Source organism: Cebus imitator, unplaced genomic scaffold (genome assembly GCF_001604975.1).
Source record: "Cebus imitator isolate Cc_AM_T3 unplaced genomic scaffold, Cebus_imitator-1.0 Scaffold650, whole genome shotgun sequence".
Lineage (NCBI taxonomy): Eukaryota > Metazoa > Chordata > Mammalia > Primates > Cebidae > Cebus > Cebus imitator.
In genome coordinates, this window is record NW_016107965.1 from 498,134 (window position 1) to 516,591 (window position 18,458).

The window sequence follows — 18,458 nt, forward strand, 5'->3', positions numbered from 1 at the left end:
CCAGCTCACATGGGGCTCCTGGGAAACCTTCCACCATACCTTTTCTTATTTCTCCCATCAATTCCTGTTTCCCTCAGTCCCACTGATTTCCCCTACACAAATACACACACACACGTGCACACATACATACACACACATGTGTACACGTGCATACACACATCTTAAACCTGGTTTTAAAAAATTTATCTTCTTTGGGCCTCAGATGCCTTACCTATAAATAAAATTCTGACGTAAGATTACACTTAGCAAATTTACTGCCCTATATCTAGGTTAAGTCTGCTAATTCCTGTGTGAAAAGTAGTGTTTCTGACTGGGGGAAATGGTGAATTTTTCTGAGTTCTCAGAGTTTTCTGAATTTATGAAGAATTAATCAGAAATACTTTCCTCACATGGAGAAGCTGAATGATCTAATTTACTAATATGATTTGAAAGGAATAAATTCAATGCTATACAGTTTATTATAGCTAGAAAATACAGAGAAATTATTGTATCAGTCACTTTTTCCAAAGTTAAAATTTAGATCCTTGTATAGGAAACAGAGCAATATGTGTGTTATATACACTATTGTCAGAGTTTTCTAAAATGATTTCAAAGACAAATGTTTTTATGCTGATGGAATGGGAAAGCTGCCTCAGGAAGCTATGAAACCCAGAAGCCATAAAGAAAAAGAGAGTTTCAACATCTCAAAATGTAAAACTTCGTATATTAAAAAAATTAAAAACCCATACAATGAGAGCTTCATCATCTCAAAATATAAAACTTTGTATATTTAATTAAAAAAAAACCATACAATTAAAAGGCAAGTCAGAGATGGAAGGAAATATTTGGAACACATACAATAGACAAAGTTTTAACTGTCCTTGATAAAGAAAGTGAATAACAAAAGTCCTTGGGTGAGAAATATGAATGACCAGTTAACAGAAGAAGAGAAGCAAACGAGGGAAAAGTACGAAGTGATTATCAAAGCACTGAGACACCTTTTCCTTGCTCAGTGAATGGGCAGAAGTTTAAAATAATATTCAGTCCTGACTAGGGTACAAGGTGGACATTTTATACAATATTAATTAGGAGGGTAAATTGGAAAACTGGACAAATTGGCAAAACAGTTTCAGAATTTTAAATGTGTACCTCCTTTGACCCACCAACTCCACTTGTAGAAATGCATCCTACAGATAGACTTGCTCTGTGTACAAGATTTATATGGAAATATGCCTTTTAAAGGCAGCATTGTTTCTAATGATGAAAACAGGAAACCCCACAAATTTCTATCAATAAAAGAATGATTAAGTAAATGATGGAATACCTTCCTATATAGAAAAGGGATGTGTGTGTGTGTGTGTGTGTGTGTGTGTGTGTGTGTGTCTGTGTATGTGTACCTGTCAGTCCATATGTATAGGCCATAGGAAGTAGCCCAAGAAATAGTAAGTAAAAAGCAAATGCAAAACAATTTGTATAGTATGATCTCATTTAAGAGTAAAAACAACTTTGTGCATGTGCATTACCTTTTGTATGCACACAAAATGCTTATGAAAGGTCTGGAAAGATACATTCTAAACCAGGGGTCCCCAATCCCTGGGGCCTGGGACCAGTCCGTGGCCTCTTAGGAATCAGGCTGCACAGCAGGTGGTGAGCTGTGGGTGAGTGAGCAAAGCATCACCTGTATTTACAGCCCCTTTCCATCCCTCAAACGACCCCCTGAGCTCCGCCTCCTGTCACATCAGCAGCAGCAGCAGATTCTGATAGGAATGTAAACCCTACTGTAAACTGCACCTGTGAGGGATCTAGGTTGCCCCTTCCTAGTGAGAATCTAATGCCTGATGATCTATCACTGTCTCCCAGCACCCCCAGCTAGAACTGTCTAGTTGCAGGAAAACAATCTTAGTGCTTCCACTGATTCTACATTATTGTGAGTTTGTAGAATTATTTCGTTATATACTACAGTGTAATAGTAGTAGAAATGAAGTGCACAGTAAATGTAATGTCCTGAAATCATCCTGAAACCATCCCCACTGCCTCTGGTCCATGGAAAAGTTGTCTTCCATGAAACTGATTTTGCAGGGAGTATGAGAAAATTTGACTTTTTCTCTACGTCTGTTTTTGAAGTTTTTTACAATGAATTTGAAATTGTATTTTTTATTGAAGATTTATACATATGGTTCAATTCTCTAATTTCACTTCAAGAAATATTTCCTAAGGATATAACCATGGGCAGTCAAAGCTTTATCTAGAGCATCATGTGCAGCATTGCAGTCTTGTTTGTGACAACAAAAATTCCAGGTGATATTCTGTGATGAAATGGTTACATTATGGAATATTCATCCTATGCAGCTATTAAAAATCATGTATGAAAGGACCTTTGATTTGAGAAAATGCTTATAAGAACATAAACTATTAGGGAGGATCTGCTCTGTACCAGGGATCATTCTCAGTGCTTTGCTTAAGTTCTTTTGTTTAATCTTCTGGACAGTCAGTTGCCATTCCCATTTTACAGATGGAGAAACTGAGGCTTGATTAAGGTGAATGATTTGCCTGAGGGTCAGACTGCTATCAAGTTGGTGGAACTGAAACTAAAGGCCTTGCTCATGATAGATTACTTCATGTAACTTGAATATAAAAGCAGATTACATACATACAGTGTGACCCCATTTAATAAAAATGAGCCTTTGTGCCTTAGTTCTTTTATGGGTAAGGCATTCTGATGATAATGATTATAATAATTATAATAATTTTTAAAGATTGGCATGCATTTACATATGATTTTTTTTCCAGATCACAAAAGTATTTGGAAATACCTGAAATTGGCAAATAACAATTACTGTGTAGCCCATTATATGGGGAAAATGAGTGTTAATGCTCCCCTCTCCTTTTTTTGCCCAGTGCAGGCATTGGTACATTGTCGTCAGCTTGATGAGTACTTACTTGATGAGTACCATCTGTTTATGACATACCTGTCCTGAGTTTTCATTACTTATTCTAGGGTTTTTGTGCCTCCATATTGATGTCATTTTCTGATGTCTGTGTGTTGTCTTCTTGAGTTTTTCCCTGTGGATGCCCCCATTATTTCTTTATAAATATTTTATTATTTTTCATACTACAGAAAACTTTTTTACTAATTTTCTAGTTTCTAATCTTTCTAGTTTCCAATCTTTCTAGTTTCCAGCAAAGTTTTTGCTAATTATGTTCCAGCCATTAGTGCAAGAGAGAGTTTGTCTCATTGTGCCCTTGCCAGCATCACACATATTTCAATCACTGTGAGAAATTATTTCATCGGTTTGTTTCCAGTTTATTAACTGTTTTTAGTAAGGTTAAGTTTTATTTGTTTCTTGGTCATTTGAACTTTTGGGTGAACTGCCTGTTCGTGCATTTGGGAAGTATCTATTGAAGATGCCTTCCTAAATTTGACCACTAAAGACCTTAAAGACTATAAGAAAGTCCTTATAAGAGTAAGTTTTACTCTGCCAGGTGGAATGCATTTTTCTTATATTGCATGAAAGTTAAAAACTTGATTTCTTAACCACTTGAAATTTATCTGACTTACAATGTTTGCCTTTAAAATTTTAGGAATGATTGGTGAAAAGTACTTGAAGCTTTTCTGTACTACTTTGACAACTTCCTGAGCATCTGTAATTATTTCAAAATTAAGCTTGAGAATTTAAGGAATAATAAAACTTCAGCTCCCTCCTCTTACTGCCTGGAACTCTGCTTGATAATTCCAACTGGTAGAGCCAATAGGGACGGGAGGGGAGCAGCACTCATGACATCCCCAAAGCCAGACAGTGGTTAGGAATGCTGCTTTTGTTTTTAATTTGGACATAGTTTCAAACTTTAAAATGGCTGCAAAAGTAAAAATGGAATGATATACTCTTTCCCAAATGTACAGTGTTGTTAACGTTTAACCCCATAAGCATCAGCCTTTGAAAATGTGTTGTTTTGGCTAGGCACGGTGACTCACTCCTGTAATCCCAGCACTTGGGGAGGTTAAGGCAGGCAGATCACTTGAGGCCAGCAGTTCGAGACCAGCTTGGCCAACATGGTGAATCCCTGTCTCCACTAAAAATACAAAAATTAGCTAAGTGTGGTGGCACACACCTGTAATCCCTGCTACTTGGGAGGCTGAGGCAGGAGAATGGCTTGAACCCAGGAGGCGGAGTTTGCAGTGAGCTGAAATCTCACCACTGTACTCCAGTCTGGGTGACAGTTTGAGACTCTGTCTCAAAAAAACAGAAAAATGTGTTGTTTTGTGACCACAGCCACTATACACTCTTCTCATATCTTGGGCTTTTGGCCCCACACTGTCTTGGCTTCCAGGCATTCATTCACCTGAAGAAAAATGCTTATACCTGGTTTTCAGATTTCTCAAGAGTCTATGGTGGTTCTTTTAAAGGTTTTCTTTTTAAGATTTAAATATAAATTCAAGCACATTGGGAGGTTTGGAACAATTGATTCCCTGCCCCCGAACTCAAATATTAATATTCTTTCCTCATCCCCAGCACCACCCCTTAGCTGCAGGTAACCAGCTTAGTGTCCCTCTTGTGTAGCTGACTTGTTCCCATCTCAGTGCCTTTCCATGTGCTGATGCTTCATATCCTCAATGCTTATTTATGTATTTATTTATTTTTTTAAATAGGGACAGGGTCTCACTGTATTGCCCAGGCTGGTCTCAAACTCCTAGACTCAAGCGATCCTCCTGCCTCAGCTTCCCAGAGTGCTAGAATTATAGGCTTGAGCCACTGTGTGCAGCCTGAAATATTCTTTTTCCACATATTCTCCTTCTAAGACACATTGATAACTTTTCTGCTAAAATTAAAAAAAAAAAGTTATTCCCAGACTTCTTTACTTGATGAGCACCATCTGTTTAGGACATACCTGTCCTGAGTTTTCATTACTTATTCTAGGGTTTTTGTGTCCGCATAATGATGTCATTTTCTGATGTCTATGTGTTGTTTCCTTGAGTTTTCCCCTGTGGATGCCCCCATTATTATTTTTTTATAAACTTCCACAGGCCTTGTATGGTTGTGCTGAATGCATTACCTGGTTTTCAATGAGTTACTGTGAATTGAATCTGATTTCATTATTTGAACCGTCTAGCAATCTATAAAGCAAAATTCTAATGTATTGATGCTTTTGAACCCCCATTTTCTCTGCAATATGGCACTCTTCCCAGAGTGGGCTTTCTTCATGGCAGGTAAAAGGTCTATGTGGTGGTGGAAGGGAGTGGGCCTGCTAGTTTCTTAGTGGTCTAAACTCTGTGCTGTGTTCCTGGTGGTGCAGGACCCTGCTGGGTTGGAAGAGATGGTGAGTAGGGGCCTGGGAACCTAACAGCTAATGGGAAAGGATTTCCAAGTTTCTTGCCAGTGCTAAAGATAGAGTCTTGTCTTTTTCTTTACTTTAAATGAAACTAAGGCTAGAGCTAGTTCATTATCTACAATGTAATATTGATTTTTGTTTGTGAGGAGGAGTATTAACAGATTAGAATGGCTACTGGCAATTTGAAGCTGCTTCATTGAATTTAAATGAATCAAGGGATAGCTATTAAGATGTACTTGAGATTTGTAGGCTAAATCAGACCTTCCTGCCATGGTTGGTTTTGACCAGATTCCCTGTTTGCTCTTTGGCATCAAGGCAGAAAAATACAGAATCTTATAGCTTCTTCTCTTCTTTTTACAAAACCAACTCCTATTAAAAAATGCACAGGTAAGAGGTATTAAGATAGCCTCTGCAATAAAATGCAGTTTTCCTTTTTTCCTCTGCCAGGAGTTTTTGGATTGAAATCGTTGACTGACATAGCCCAAGCTAGCAGATGGTACTCATACATCAAATGTCCAAATGCAAGCTTGTTCAGAGGCACCAAATGCCTAACAGGCTGAATTTTACAAAGAGAAAGAATGTTAATAATGACCTTGAAGGATTAGGGATGCTCCCGAGAAAGGAAGCACACTCCACACCAGGCTTGCCTCTTAAGATGTTGTGTGACCTTCCTCGGCCTCCTCCCCAATATGGTGAAACCCTGTCTCTACTAAAAATACAAAACATTAGCTGGGCATTGTGGCAGGTGCCTGTAATCCCAGCTACTTGGGAGGCTGAGACAGGAGAATCACTTGAACCCAGGAAGCAGAGGTTGCAGTGAGCTGAGATCAAGCCATTGCATTCCAGCCTGGGCAACAAGAGTGAAACTTCATCTAATAAAAAAAGAAAAGAAAAAGATGATGCTGTGTTACCATGCTTACTGTATCTGGAGGGTAGTTCCATTTTCAGTGACATTTATTTTCTTCCCTCCCTGCCTTACACTGTTTCTCGTTCCTTTCTCCAGTACTTTCTCTAATGTAGTATATGAATTAGAAGTAAATAATATTAATAGCCATGCCACTATTTGACCTAGTGTATTTGCTGTGAACAAACACGTGTTGGTGATAATTGAGTGGCCTGGAAGGAACTGTATCTTCTCTTTTTATGGCTCTGATTGTAGGACCCCAGCATTGAATGTTTCAAGGACAGATAGAGGTAGGAAGAGCAGTTGTTAATAGAATATGAGACCAAAGAAAAGTAAAAAAAAAAAAAAGCCAGATTTGAGGTTATTATCTTGGAATTAATAAATGCTAATATTGAGTCTTGAAATGGCTCTTCATTTTTTATTATACAGTCTGATTTATTGTTGATTGGTTTTTCATGGCCTGATTGATGTTGATAACCTTTTTGGGTGACTGGAAATCAAATAAACTTCATTGCTGTTTGGTATGCTCCCTCTGACTCCACTGATACTCAGCGCAATTGGCTCCAGTTTGAGGCCTTTGTTTTTTATGAGTTCAAGTTAGATGGCAGCTACTAATCTGTAAACTAGATAGAACAGAATCCTATATAAATTCTGGAGAGAGAAGCCCTTATTTGGGGCTTTGTCAGTCTTAGTGAGAGAGATGAACTTCTTCACAGGGATAGCAACCTTAAGGGAGGATTCTAGCAAAGACCTTAGGAGGGACCCATCAGCAGAAGAGTTTGAGACATCCTGCTTTCTGGACACATGCCTGATTGAGGCTAAGGTTTAGAGAACATTTGGCTCTAAATAGGTCCCTCCCACCCCAAAATTATGGGAGCATAAATACATTTACATCTATTATCTTAGAACTTAACCACAGTGTAGTGTAAACATTAAAGAACAATGTGAAGTTTTTGAATAGAATCGTTTTAGTTGGCATAAGTAGTTCAGAGTAATTTCTTTGTAGTTTTAAAGAGTTAAATCTTTTAAAATTTTATTTATTTCGTTCTTTAAATAGAGATGGGTCTCCTATGCTGACCAGGCCAATCTCAAACTCCTAGTCTTAAGCAATCCTCCCATCTTGGCCTCCAATTTTTGCCCTTTTTTTTTTTTTTTTTTTTAAAGACAGAATCTTGCTCTGTCAATAGGCTGGAGTGCAGTGGCGTGATCTCAGCTCACTGCAACCTTCTATTCCCGGGTTTAAGCGATTCTCCTGCCTCAGCCTCCCAAGTAGCTGGGGTTACAGGTGCACATCACCACGCCCAGCTAATTTTTGTATTTTTTAGCAGTGACAGGGTTTCATCATGTTGGCCACCATAGTCTTGATCTCTTGACCTTGTGATCTGCCTGCCTCAGCCTCTCAAAGTGCTGGGATTATAGGTGGGATTACAGGCGTGAGCCACTGTGCCCGGCCAATGTTTACTTTTTTAAGTGTAACTAACCTGTACATGTATTGGCTTTCAAATTTTATTTTTAATTTTGGTAAATACGTATAGCAAAACTTTACCATTTTAACAGTTTTAAGCTCAGTAGTATATTCACATTGTTGTACAACCAATCTCCAGAACTTTTTCATTTTATAAAACTGAAATTCTATATCCATTAAACAACATCTCCCCATTTTGTCTTCTGCCAGCCCGTGGTAATCTTCATTTTTCTTCTTTCTTTTCTTTTCTTTCTTTTTTTTTTTTTTTAAACTATTCTCTGAAGTGAATAAATTGAACCAACATTTTTCTTTCTGTTTCTCTGCAGTTGACTACTTTAGGTACCTCTTGTTAAGTGGAATGATACAGTATTTGTCTTTATGTGACTAGTCAGCTTATTTCACTTAGCATAATGTCTTCAAGGGTCATCCATGTAGTAGCATGTGACAGGATTTCCTTCCTTTTAAGGCTGAATATGTGTCCATTCATGTGTCAGTGGACACTGGGGTTGCTTCCACCTGTTGGCTATTGTCCGAAATGCTGCTGTGAACATGGGTATGCAAATATCCTTTTGAGACCCCACTTTCAGTTCTTTTTTTTTTTGGACCTGTGTCTAGAAACCCACTTTCAGTTCTTCTGGATATATACCCAGATGTCGGATTGGAGGATTATATGGTAGTTCTATTTTTAACTTTTTGATAAACTTCCATACCGTTTTCCATAGCAGTTGTACCATTTTACAGTCTTGCCAATAGTGCACAAAAGTTCTAATCTCTGTACAATTTTGCCAACACTTCTTTTCTTCTCTCTTTTTAAATTTACTTCTTTTTTAATTAAAACCACAATGAGATACCACCCCTAATCAATGTGGGGTGATATCTCATTATGGTTTTAATTGCATTTTCCTAATAACTAGTGATGTTGAACATCTTTCCATATGCTTTTTGGCCATTTGTTTCTCTTTTTTGAGAATTGTCTATTCAAGTCCTTTGCCCATTTTTTAAAAAAATGTAAGTTCCAGGATACATGAGCAAGATGTGCAGGTTTGTTAACATAGGTAAATGTGTGCCATAGTAGTTTGCTGCACCTGTCAATCTAGGTATTAACCCCCACATGCATTAGCTATTTATCCTGATGCTGTACCTCTTCCTGCCCATGCCCCCTGACAGGTCCCAGTGTATGTTGTTTTCCTCTCTGAGGATAGCGTTTGCTGAGGATAACGGCTTCCAGCTCCATCCATGTCCCTGAAAAGGACATGATCTCATTCCTTTTTATGGCTGCATAGTATTCCATGGTGTATATGTACCAATTTTTTTAAAATCCAGTCTATCATTGATTGACATTTGGGTTGATTCCATCTTTACTATTGTGAATTGTGCTGCAGTGAATGTATGTGTGCATGTATCTTTAGAATGATTTGTATTCCTTTGGGTATATACCCAGTAATGGCATTGCTGGGTCAACTGGAATTTCTTGTTCTAGATATTTGAGGAATTGTCACACTGTCTTCCACAATGGTTGAACTAATTTATATTCCCAGCAACAGTGTAAAAGCGTTCCTATTTCTCCACAGCCTCACCAGCATCTGTTCTCTCTTGACTTTTTAATAATTGCCATCTGACTAGCATGAGATGGTATCTCATTGTGGTTTTGATTTGCATTTCTCTAGTGATCAATGATGTTTAGCTTTTTTCATATGTTTTCTGGCTGCACAAATGTCTTCTTTTGAGAAGCATCTATTCATGTCCTTTGCCCACTTTTTAATGGCCACTTTTTTTCTTGTAAATTTGTTTAAGTTCCTTGTAGATTCTGAATATTAGACCTTTGTCAAATGGATAGATTCCACAAATATTCTCCCATTCTGTAGGTTGCCTGTTCATTCTGATGATAGTTTCTTTTGCTGTGCAGAAGCTCTTTAGTTTAATTAGATCCCATTTGTCAGTTTTGCTTTTGTTGCAATTGCTTTTGACGTTTTCATCATGAAATCTTTGCCTGTGCCTATGTCCTGAGTGGTATTGCCTAGATTTTCTTCTGGGGTTTTTATAGTTTTTGGGTTTTACATTTAAGTCTTTAATCTATTGTGAGTTAATTTTTGTATAAGGTTTCGAGTTGTTTGTTATTAGAGTTCTTTACATTTTCTGGATATTAATCCCTTATCAGATACATTATTTGCAAATACTTTCTTTCCCTCCATAGGCCGCATGTATTCCTTGGCTCATGCTCCTTGCTCTCATCACTCTGATGTCTGCTTCTGTTTCACATCACCTTCTCTGAGTTTCTGCCTTCCTCTTTTAAGGGCACTTGTGATTACATTGGGCCCACCCAGGCAATCCAGGATAATCTTTCCATCTCAATCATATCTGCAAAATCATATCTTAATCATATCTGCAAAATCCCTGTTGCCATGGGAAGTAACAGATTCACAGGTTTTAGGGACTAGGATGTGGACATCTCTGGGTGAGGGAGGTGAGGAGCATTACCTGCGTACCACATCCCTCATCTCCCCTGCCTGCCTTCACAGGAACTAGACTTCTCTCTTTAGTGACTTGTATCAATTTGTACTGTTCCTCATGTTTTCTTTTCTTTTCCAACTTTCCTTCTGGTCCCGTTGTTTCACTCTTTTCCCTCTCTTTCCGTCTGCCTTTTCTTTCCAGCTCTACATCTACTCCTCTAGTTTAGGCATTTCTTACCTCATGCTTAGGCTGCCAGAATAGCCTTGAAACGGATCTACTTGCCTGTGATTCTCTCTGTAGATATTTTATTTATTTATTTATTTAGAGATGGCGTCTCACCCTTTTGCCCAGGCTGGAGTGTAGTGGTGCAATCTCGGCATGCTGCAACCTCCATCTCCCAGTTTCAAGTGATTCTCGTGCTTCAGCCTCCTGAGTAGCTTGAATTACAGGCATGCACCACCATGCCCAGGTAATTTTTGTATTTTTAGTAGAGCTGGGGTTTTGCCATGTTGGCCAGGCTTGTCTCGAACTTCTGACCTTAAGGGATCCCAAAGTGCTGGGATTACAGGTGTGCGCCACCGTGCCTGGCCTCCCTGTAGATATTTTAAACTCACCTTGATGCATACTTGTAAAAACAAGTCTATGCCTGTTAATTCCATTATCTGAATTCTTTGTTTTTCTATCATATTCTGTTTCTGCTGGTCCTTAGTCTTGTTTCCACATCTGCTTGGTTACCTTTGGTTATGTGCTTACCATTCCTTGTATTTGAGAAAGTATTTCTAGGAATAACTTCAGGCTTCAGGCGAAAGTGCTTTGTTTTCTTGGGGAGAGGATTTCTTCTGCCAGGTCCCTGGAGGTATTTCTGGTCCAAGACCACCTTGAAAGAGGCTCATTGTTGAGATTCCCTGTTTCTTTCAGAGGAGGCAAACCTAGGCCTCCTGTCTAAGTGAGGCCTGATTTGCTTCTGGTTCACCTGTTACCTAGTAGTTATAGTCCTTTGGGGTCCCAGCTCCTTGAGGAAGAGTCTCCAGTTGGTGTTTCACGCTGGCCAGCCCTGGATGTTGACTTCTGCTCAGGAGGCCGTTAAAGTGAAAGTGCCCTTTGCCAGGCTAGGCCAATGCTTGAGGGCAAGGTGCTTCTCTAGAGCTCAACTCTCGGGGTTTTGGTTTTTTTTTTAGTTTCTGCACTGTTATTCCTTGCTCATTTGTTGAAGCCTCAAAACTTTTCAGACTTTTTTGGGTGGGGAGGGGGACAGAGTCTCACTCTGTTCCCTGGCTAGGATGCAGTGGCACAGTCTGAGCTCACTGAAACCTTTGCTTCCTGGGTTCAAACAATTCTTAGGCCTTAGCATCCCTAGTTGCTGGGATTATAGGTGTGAGCCATCATGCCCAGCCATTCAGAATTTTTTTTTTTTTTTTTTAATATAGTCATTGTTAGTTGTGTTCAGCAGAATTGTGGGCCTCATAATGGAGCCTGCCTTCCCAGACACTAGACTCTGGACCTGTTTTTCCATGTTGCCTCTGCCACCCTCATCCATTCTGGGATGGGACATGATTAATTTTTTTTTTTTTTTACCACTTTGATCATGTCAGACTTTTGCTTAAACACATCTCCATTATGAAATCATACCTAGGGGAGCATGGTGACAATATGAGCTACAGCTCCCTACCACACATCACAGGGTGTAGGGGTCACTGTTAAAACCCGAGGACTTTGTAGTCTGCTGGAAGCTATGGGAAAAAGAGACTGTTGAGAAGGAAGCTTTCTTTTTTGGCCTTTCAGTTCTTGAGGACTTGAGAGAAGCTTGTCTCTTTTTTTGAGCCTGGGTATAATTGAGTTTCAGGAGTAGAGGGCAGGAGGCTAGCCATTTTTTATGGTGCCAGATTGTCAGATGGATAATGAGACCTTTCATTTCTCAGTGTGACCAGTCACATGCTGCTGGTTGAGAACTGAGGTCTTTGCTTGTAAGTGAGCTGTCCAGACGGAGCACAGAGGGCAGGTATGAAGGCCAGGACAAAGCAGGAATAAAGAGTGTGTGTGGCATGCATGAGAAGGCACCCTGCTGCAGCAGAAAGGCATTGGGCCTTAGTGTCAGGAAGCCCATGTTGTCAGTGCTGAGCCCTTGGACAAACCATGTAGTCTTCCTGGGCATCAGTCAGGTGCTCCTTCCTCTTGGCCTCGGCTGTCCTGCATGGCTGGGGAAGTGTCGGCTCAATTGGCCTTAGCAGCCAGCCATTTTGAGGACTGAGAGAAAAGGGAGCTTGGAGTGGTCCCCAGGAGGAGGCAGAAGGAGTGACCACTTGATAGGTTGTCTAGAGACCAAACCATGGCCTCTGGTTCTAGTACATTCAATTATCCAGCACTTTGGGGCCTGGAAGCAGCCTTTGTTTAGCCTAATCCCTTCATTTTACAGATGAGCAAACAGAGGCCTGGACATTTTCTTGAATTTAAAGAGCAATAGTGATACTCCAGCCTCGTGTGGCTTATTTTAGTAAAAATCTGGAGAAATGGAGCTAGGCTTTGGTCAGTGTGGGTTTGGGGGCATTTAATCTGAACCTCTGAAGCCAGTATCTGAGTGAGCCCTGGAGAGCAGTAACAGCAGTGAGCCAGAGCCTGCCCCCATCTGGCCACCTGACACTCAGCTCTCCCTGGGGCCTGCCTTCTGGCCCTGTCAGCCCAGTCTGATCAGAGGTCTCTTTACCTGGCCACTCAGGAGACCCAAATGTGTGGAGGATTGGGCAAGGAGCCCCCTCATGACTGCTACACAAAAAATAACTCTGCTTCCTTAGCAGGTGCCAGCTTTTTCTTCCCTGGGGCTTGGCCTGGCTGCTGAGACCACAGGCTTCTGGACATACTGCTGTTTTTATCCTTTGGCTCTAGGCTGGGCCAGACTTTGCCCTTGGATTCCCAGGCATTCTTACCCTCAACTGCAGAAGGGCCTCTCCACTCTTCCCTTGGTTCCTGAAGGACCAACTCACTCTGTTCAACCTCAAAATCATGCACTTTGTACTTGGATTTTTGCCCGCGGTTACCTTCACTTAAAGCCATCGCTATGGGTGAATCAGCCTCAGAACAGCAAAGCTTTACATATCATTCTTTTATGTTATTAAAGCAACTTAAATGAGCTTATTTTTCAGCCCAGTGAGAATTATCAAATACCAATCTTTCTTTTTAAATTACATCTATAATTTTCTTTTTAAATTGCCCTTATAAAACTAGGTGATAGTTAAATGAAAAACATGCATTGCTTCTGATATTTTTCTTCTTACTAAGCCTACAAACTCCTTAGCTTAAGGTAACAGGGAAGGATTGTCCTGTACCCAAGGCTGTGTTTTTCTAGCTGCTGCCAATTCCTGGATTTAAATTGCTTTGTTGGTGGATAGAGATCATTCCCTTTTCCTGGATTCAGTGGGGATAGGAGAGCCTGAGGGTCACAAATGAGCCTGGCAAAACTATGTGCAAAAATTTTTATGAATACTTTTCTCAAATATTTTATACTGAAAATGGGTAGTTTCAGCTTGAGTCCATGTTGTGGCTGGACCCTCGAATGTAATTCTTGTCATCCTTGGAATATTTCCCTCTTCTAGTGATCCGGGATCACTGTTTCCCAAATCCCCCATTTCCTGCCCCATTTTATGATTTCTCTTGGTGGTGGTATCAGTTGCCAGCATTTTGAACCTGAGTATTAATCAGAAGGCTTAAATTAGGAGCTCTTTAAATTAAAGAAATAAGCAAGCCACATAATGTTGATTGCAGTAGATTACTTGTAAGTATACTGTGTTGGGTTGTATATAGTCACCTGTAAACATAAACATGTAGGGTTTTAAATTTGGAAAGGACTGTCAATTTAGCTCCATTTTACAGATGAAGATACTGAGACACTGAGAGGCCCTGGTTTGTTCAAAGTGCCACAGAAGCAGCTGTAGAAAGACAAGTACCAGAAGCCCTATGTCCTGGGCCCAAGATGGCTATTCTTTCCACTGCCCCACGATGCCCCTCTTGTCCCAGGGGCCTCGCATTGCTCCCCACACCCACCCTCTGTTCTGGAAACAGAATAGAGCCAGGTAGCTGCACACACCATGCCTATTGCCGTGTTCGTGCCCTTGTCCCTTGCCTCTGCTAATCATGCTTATCCCACTACAACTCACCTGTCAGTTCCAAAGACCTGTTGGGTGTCCCAGCTCCCACACTGGTGTCATCCTCCTCAGAACTCCTGAAGTGTGCCCTGTGGTTTGGCTCTTTTTACACTGACTCTGTCCATGTTGTGGTCTTAATTTTTACATAATATGGCCTGGTGCCCAGTAAATGGGCCATAAGTGAATAGAGAGAGATGGGATGTACCATGTCACAAGGTGGGCTTGGCGTCGTTTTGCTGCCCAGCTTTTCAGCTGTCTGACTTTGTTCCAGCTAAGCTCCAGAAAGGGGCAATCAGCTGTTAAGCTTCAGAATAGCAGAAAGCATAGCTTCCATATCTTTCACCATGGTCCTTGGTAGAGTTCTTGGTTGGTGGTGGGTTACAGCAGTGATACTTCATTTTCCTGACACGTGAATCTTGCATTCAGTTTAAAATATGTTGGCTTTATCCTGGAGCCTCATGGCTGCCTAAATACTGTGGTCTTATGGTACCTACCATTTGAGGAGGCCAATAGGTCATGGCAATTGGTTTATAGATTTCCACATTTGGATACTTTGCTGCTTATTTGCAATAGCAGGAAGTTGGGAAATGCAAGCCAAATAATGGTTAGGATAGCTGTGAAAATTGCAATGAAAGCAATACCCCTCCTGGGTTAGCTTGTTATAGCTAGAAGACCCCTAGTGAAATTTTTATTCCAAGATCCTCAAACTCAACAGGATGCTACATTTTATCCTGTTGGACTTATGAAGCAATGCTGGTAACATCTATTGTTGAGGCATTTCAAGGCTTAAAATAGAGAATTGCTGGTAGAAATTAACCAGTTAAAAGGGAGGAAACGATTATTCAGGTGTTATGAAGTAAGACAGATTGTATGGCATTTATTATGTAACATTGGTTATGTAGTTTGCTCATAAAAGAGAATGCCTAACTGGAATTTATCTAGTGAAAATTAAACGATTAAACCCACTGAAGTGAAAAACAGTGGACGTCTGCCAAGTAAAAACATAATCACCACTTAAACAGCTTCATCTGTCCTCCTGTCTATGAATGACAGTGTCTCCTGTGGGGAAACTGCTCTCTGACTTCTGGTTTTCTCACTGTTTTCACAGAGCCTGAGCCCTTGTGAAGCTGGCAATGACAAGTCTGAATGGTCGCCATGCCGAGAAAACCATTGACATGCCAAAACCATCAGCCCCTAAAGTGCACGTGCAGAGGTCTGTGTCCCGAGACACCATCGCCATTCACTTCTCGGCATCCGGCGAGGAGGAGGAGGAAGAGGAGGAGGAGTTAAGGGAGTACTTTGAGGAGGGGCTGGACGACCAAAGCATTGTAACAGGGCTGGAAGCCAAGGAAGACCTCTATCTTGAACCCCAGGGTGGCCATGACCTCACTGGCCCTGCTCCCTTGCCTGTCCTGGCAGATGGACTGTCCGTGTCCCAGGCTCCTGCCACTTTGCCCGTCTCCAAGAACACTGTAAAGCTATTGGAGTCCCCTGCTCCAGCAGCACAAGTATTAAGTACAGTGCCATTGGCTCTGTGCCCAGGGTTGTCTTCGTCAGGGCCCTTAGCTAGCTCTCCCAGTGTGTCATCCCTTTTTGAGCAGAAAACCAGTTCTTCCTCCCCATTGTCCTCTCCTTCTAAGTCTCCCATTCTCTCATCCAGTGCCTCAGCCTCTACCCTTTCCAGTGCAAAACCCTTCATGAGCCTTGTGAAGTCTCTGTCAACCGAGGTGGAGCCAAAAGAATCCCCACACCCCCCAAGGCACAGGCACTTGATGAAGACATTAGTCAAGTCTCTGTCCACGGATACTTCCCGGCAGGAGTCGGATACAGTGTCCTATAAGCCACCTGATTCCAAACTGAACTTACACCTGTTCAAGCAGTTCACACAGCCCCGAAACACAGGTGGAGATTCCAAAACTGCACCTTCTTCCCCACTGACTTCTCCCTCTGATACTCGTTCCTTTTTTAAAGTGCCCGAAATGGAGGCTAAAATTGAAGACACTAAACGACGCCTTTCAGAAGTGATCTATGAGCCTTTTCAGCTCCTTAGTAAAATTATAGGGGAAGAAAGTGGCAGCCATAGGCCCAAAGCCTTATCTTCAAGTGCTTCAGAACTCTCCAATCTGTCCAGCTTGAACGGGCACTTGGAAAGCAATAACAACTATAGCATCAAGGAGGAGGAGTGTGATTCTGACGGGGATGGCTACGGAAGTGATTCCAACATCCCCAGAAGTGACCACCCAAAGTCCGCTGATGAGCCCACAAGAGAGGGGGAACTGAAGAGTTCCCAGGGGAGCAGTCTGAAGGATTTAGGCCTGAAGACAAGTTCTCTAGTTCTTGAGAAATGTTCTTTGTCTGCCTTAGTGAGCAAAGAAGATGAAGAGTTTTGTGAACTGTACACTGAGGACTTTGATTTGGAAATGGAGGGAGAGAGTAAAGTTGATAAGCCCCCAGATATTCCTCTTAAGCCAGAGGTGCTCGTAGAAGATGATGTGGTTCTTGACAGTGAAGACAAGGCAGACTTGGCTGTGCAGCACCTGGAATTGCCAGTGAAGACGTTGGGCTTCTTTATAATGTGTGTCTATGCGTACCTCATCCTCCCCCTCCCCCACTACGTGAGTGGACTCTTTCTGGGAATTGGCCTTGGATTCATGACTGCAGTTTGCATGATTTGGTTTTTTACACCACCAAGTGCTCATAAATATCACAAGTTACATAAAAATCTGCAACAGTGGAACACAAGAACTCTGGATATCAAAGAACCTGAAATACTGAAGGTAAGCCTCTAGCCGGCTAGTACACCCACTCTTACATACAGCCATATTTTAGATCTGACTTGTTTTTGTTTAGTTGTTAAAGATTTTTATACAAGCAGTGTTTTTAAGACTTTGGGGCCTCTTCATTCTCCAGGCACCCAACTGACTGATCTGGTAAACCTCATTCTAGAGGTTTGCAGATTCACAAAGTAGTTTCTGAAAGATCTCTATGACTCTAGAGGGTAGTGTTTATATTCAGTTCATATTCTGGTCTGTCTCTAAACTTGCTGGGAATGTGCTGCTTGCTGAGGATTTGTAATGGCTGAATCTGTTAGGGTTCAATATTCTTCAGATGCTGAAGAAGGGTTAAATACTCCTGGCATTGCAAGAGAAGGGAAGGAAGAAGAGAAGGCAAATTAATGTCATCGTTCGGCCCCTGCTGATGCTCCTCTTCCCTCTGCATAGTGAAGAATGGGATGGAGAAAGAGATGTCACCTTTCAGTGCATGTCAGATGTCAGGCTTTTGGGCCTTCTGAGGGGTACCTGGGACCCTGGGACAATTCGTTGGAAAGCAGGAAGAAAATATTAGAACATTCATCTATCTGTCTAATGTGTTGATTGAGACAGTCTGTGTTGCCCAGGCTGGTCTCAAACTCCGGGGCTCAAGTGATCCTCCCACTTTGGCCTCCCAAAGTGCTGAGATTATAGGTATGAGCTGCTGTGTGCAGAAGCCTAGAACTTCTATTTATTATTATTTTTTTGCTTATTAAAATTTCTTGTTATTTATATACACGCTATAAAAGTACAATTAGAGCTTATATAGTTTCTAAGTTATATGCACACCCACATTTACATACAGTATCCAAGGGGGAATTGGTTTCAGGACCCCACAGGGATACCAGAATCCATGAATGTTCAAGTCCCTTGTGTAAAATGGCATAGCATTTATATTAATATATAACCTATGCTCATTCTCCTGTATACTTTTAAATCATCTCTAGATTACTTATAATACCTAATATAATGTAAATGATTGTTATCCTGTGTTTTTAAATTTGTATCATTTTTTTTACTGTTGTATTTTTTTTTTATTTCATATTTGCAATCCAAGGTTGATTGACTCCATGGATACAGAGGGCTGGCTGTATATGTTTTTAGAGATAAGGTGGGGAACCAGAAAAGTTTAGAGCCACTGCTTTATAAAAGTTATCTAATTCAATTTCACAATCATCCAGCAGTTTCATACTTCCAATTTTACACATGAGATTATTTTAGGCTCTGAAAGAGGTGCTCATTTGTCCAAGGTTAATAAGTAAGAGAGGCGGGGTGCAGTGGCTCACACCTATAATCCCAGCACTTTTGGAGGGTGAGGCAGGCGGATCACTCAAGATCAGGAGTTTAGGACCAGCATGGCCAACATGGTGAAACCCTGTCTCTAC

The 18,458-nt window shown here is 41.0% G+C and overlaps 1 protein-coding gene across 3 annotated transcripts in view; it reads left to right on the forward strand.

Annotated features, from left to right (window-relative positions):
• The window catches only part of TEX2 (testis expressed 2), a 119,497-nt gene that overhangs the window by 31,880 nt on the left and 69,159 nt on the right, over positions 1–18,458 (forward strand). For all 3 annotated transcript variants that reach the window (XM_017517856.1, XM_017517857.1, XM_017517859.2), the window contains exon 2: positions 15,372–17,040. In XM_017517856.1, coding sequence (XP_017373345.1) covers positions 15,397–17,040 — 1,644 coding nt within the window. In that variant the 5' untranslated portion in view covers positions 15,372–15,396. The remainder of the gene's footprint in view (positions 1–15,371; positions 17,041–18,458) is intronic.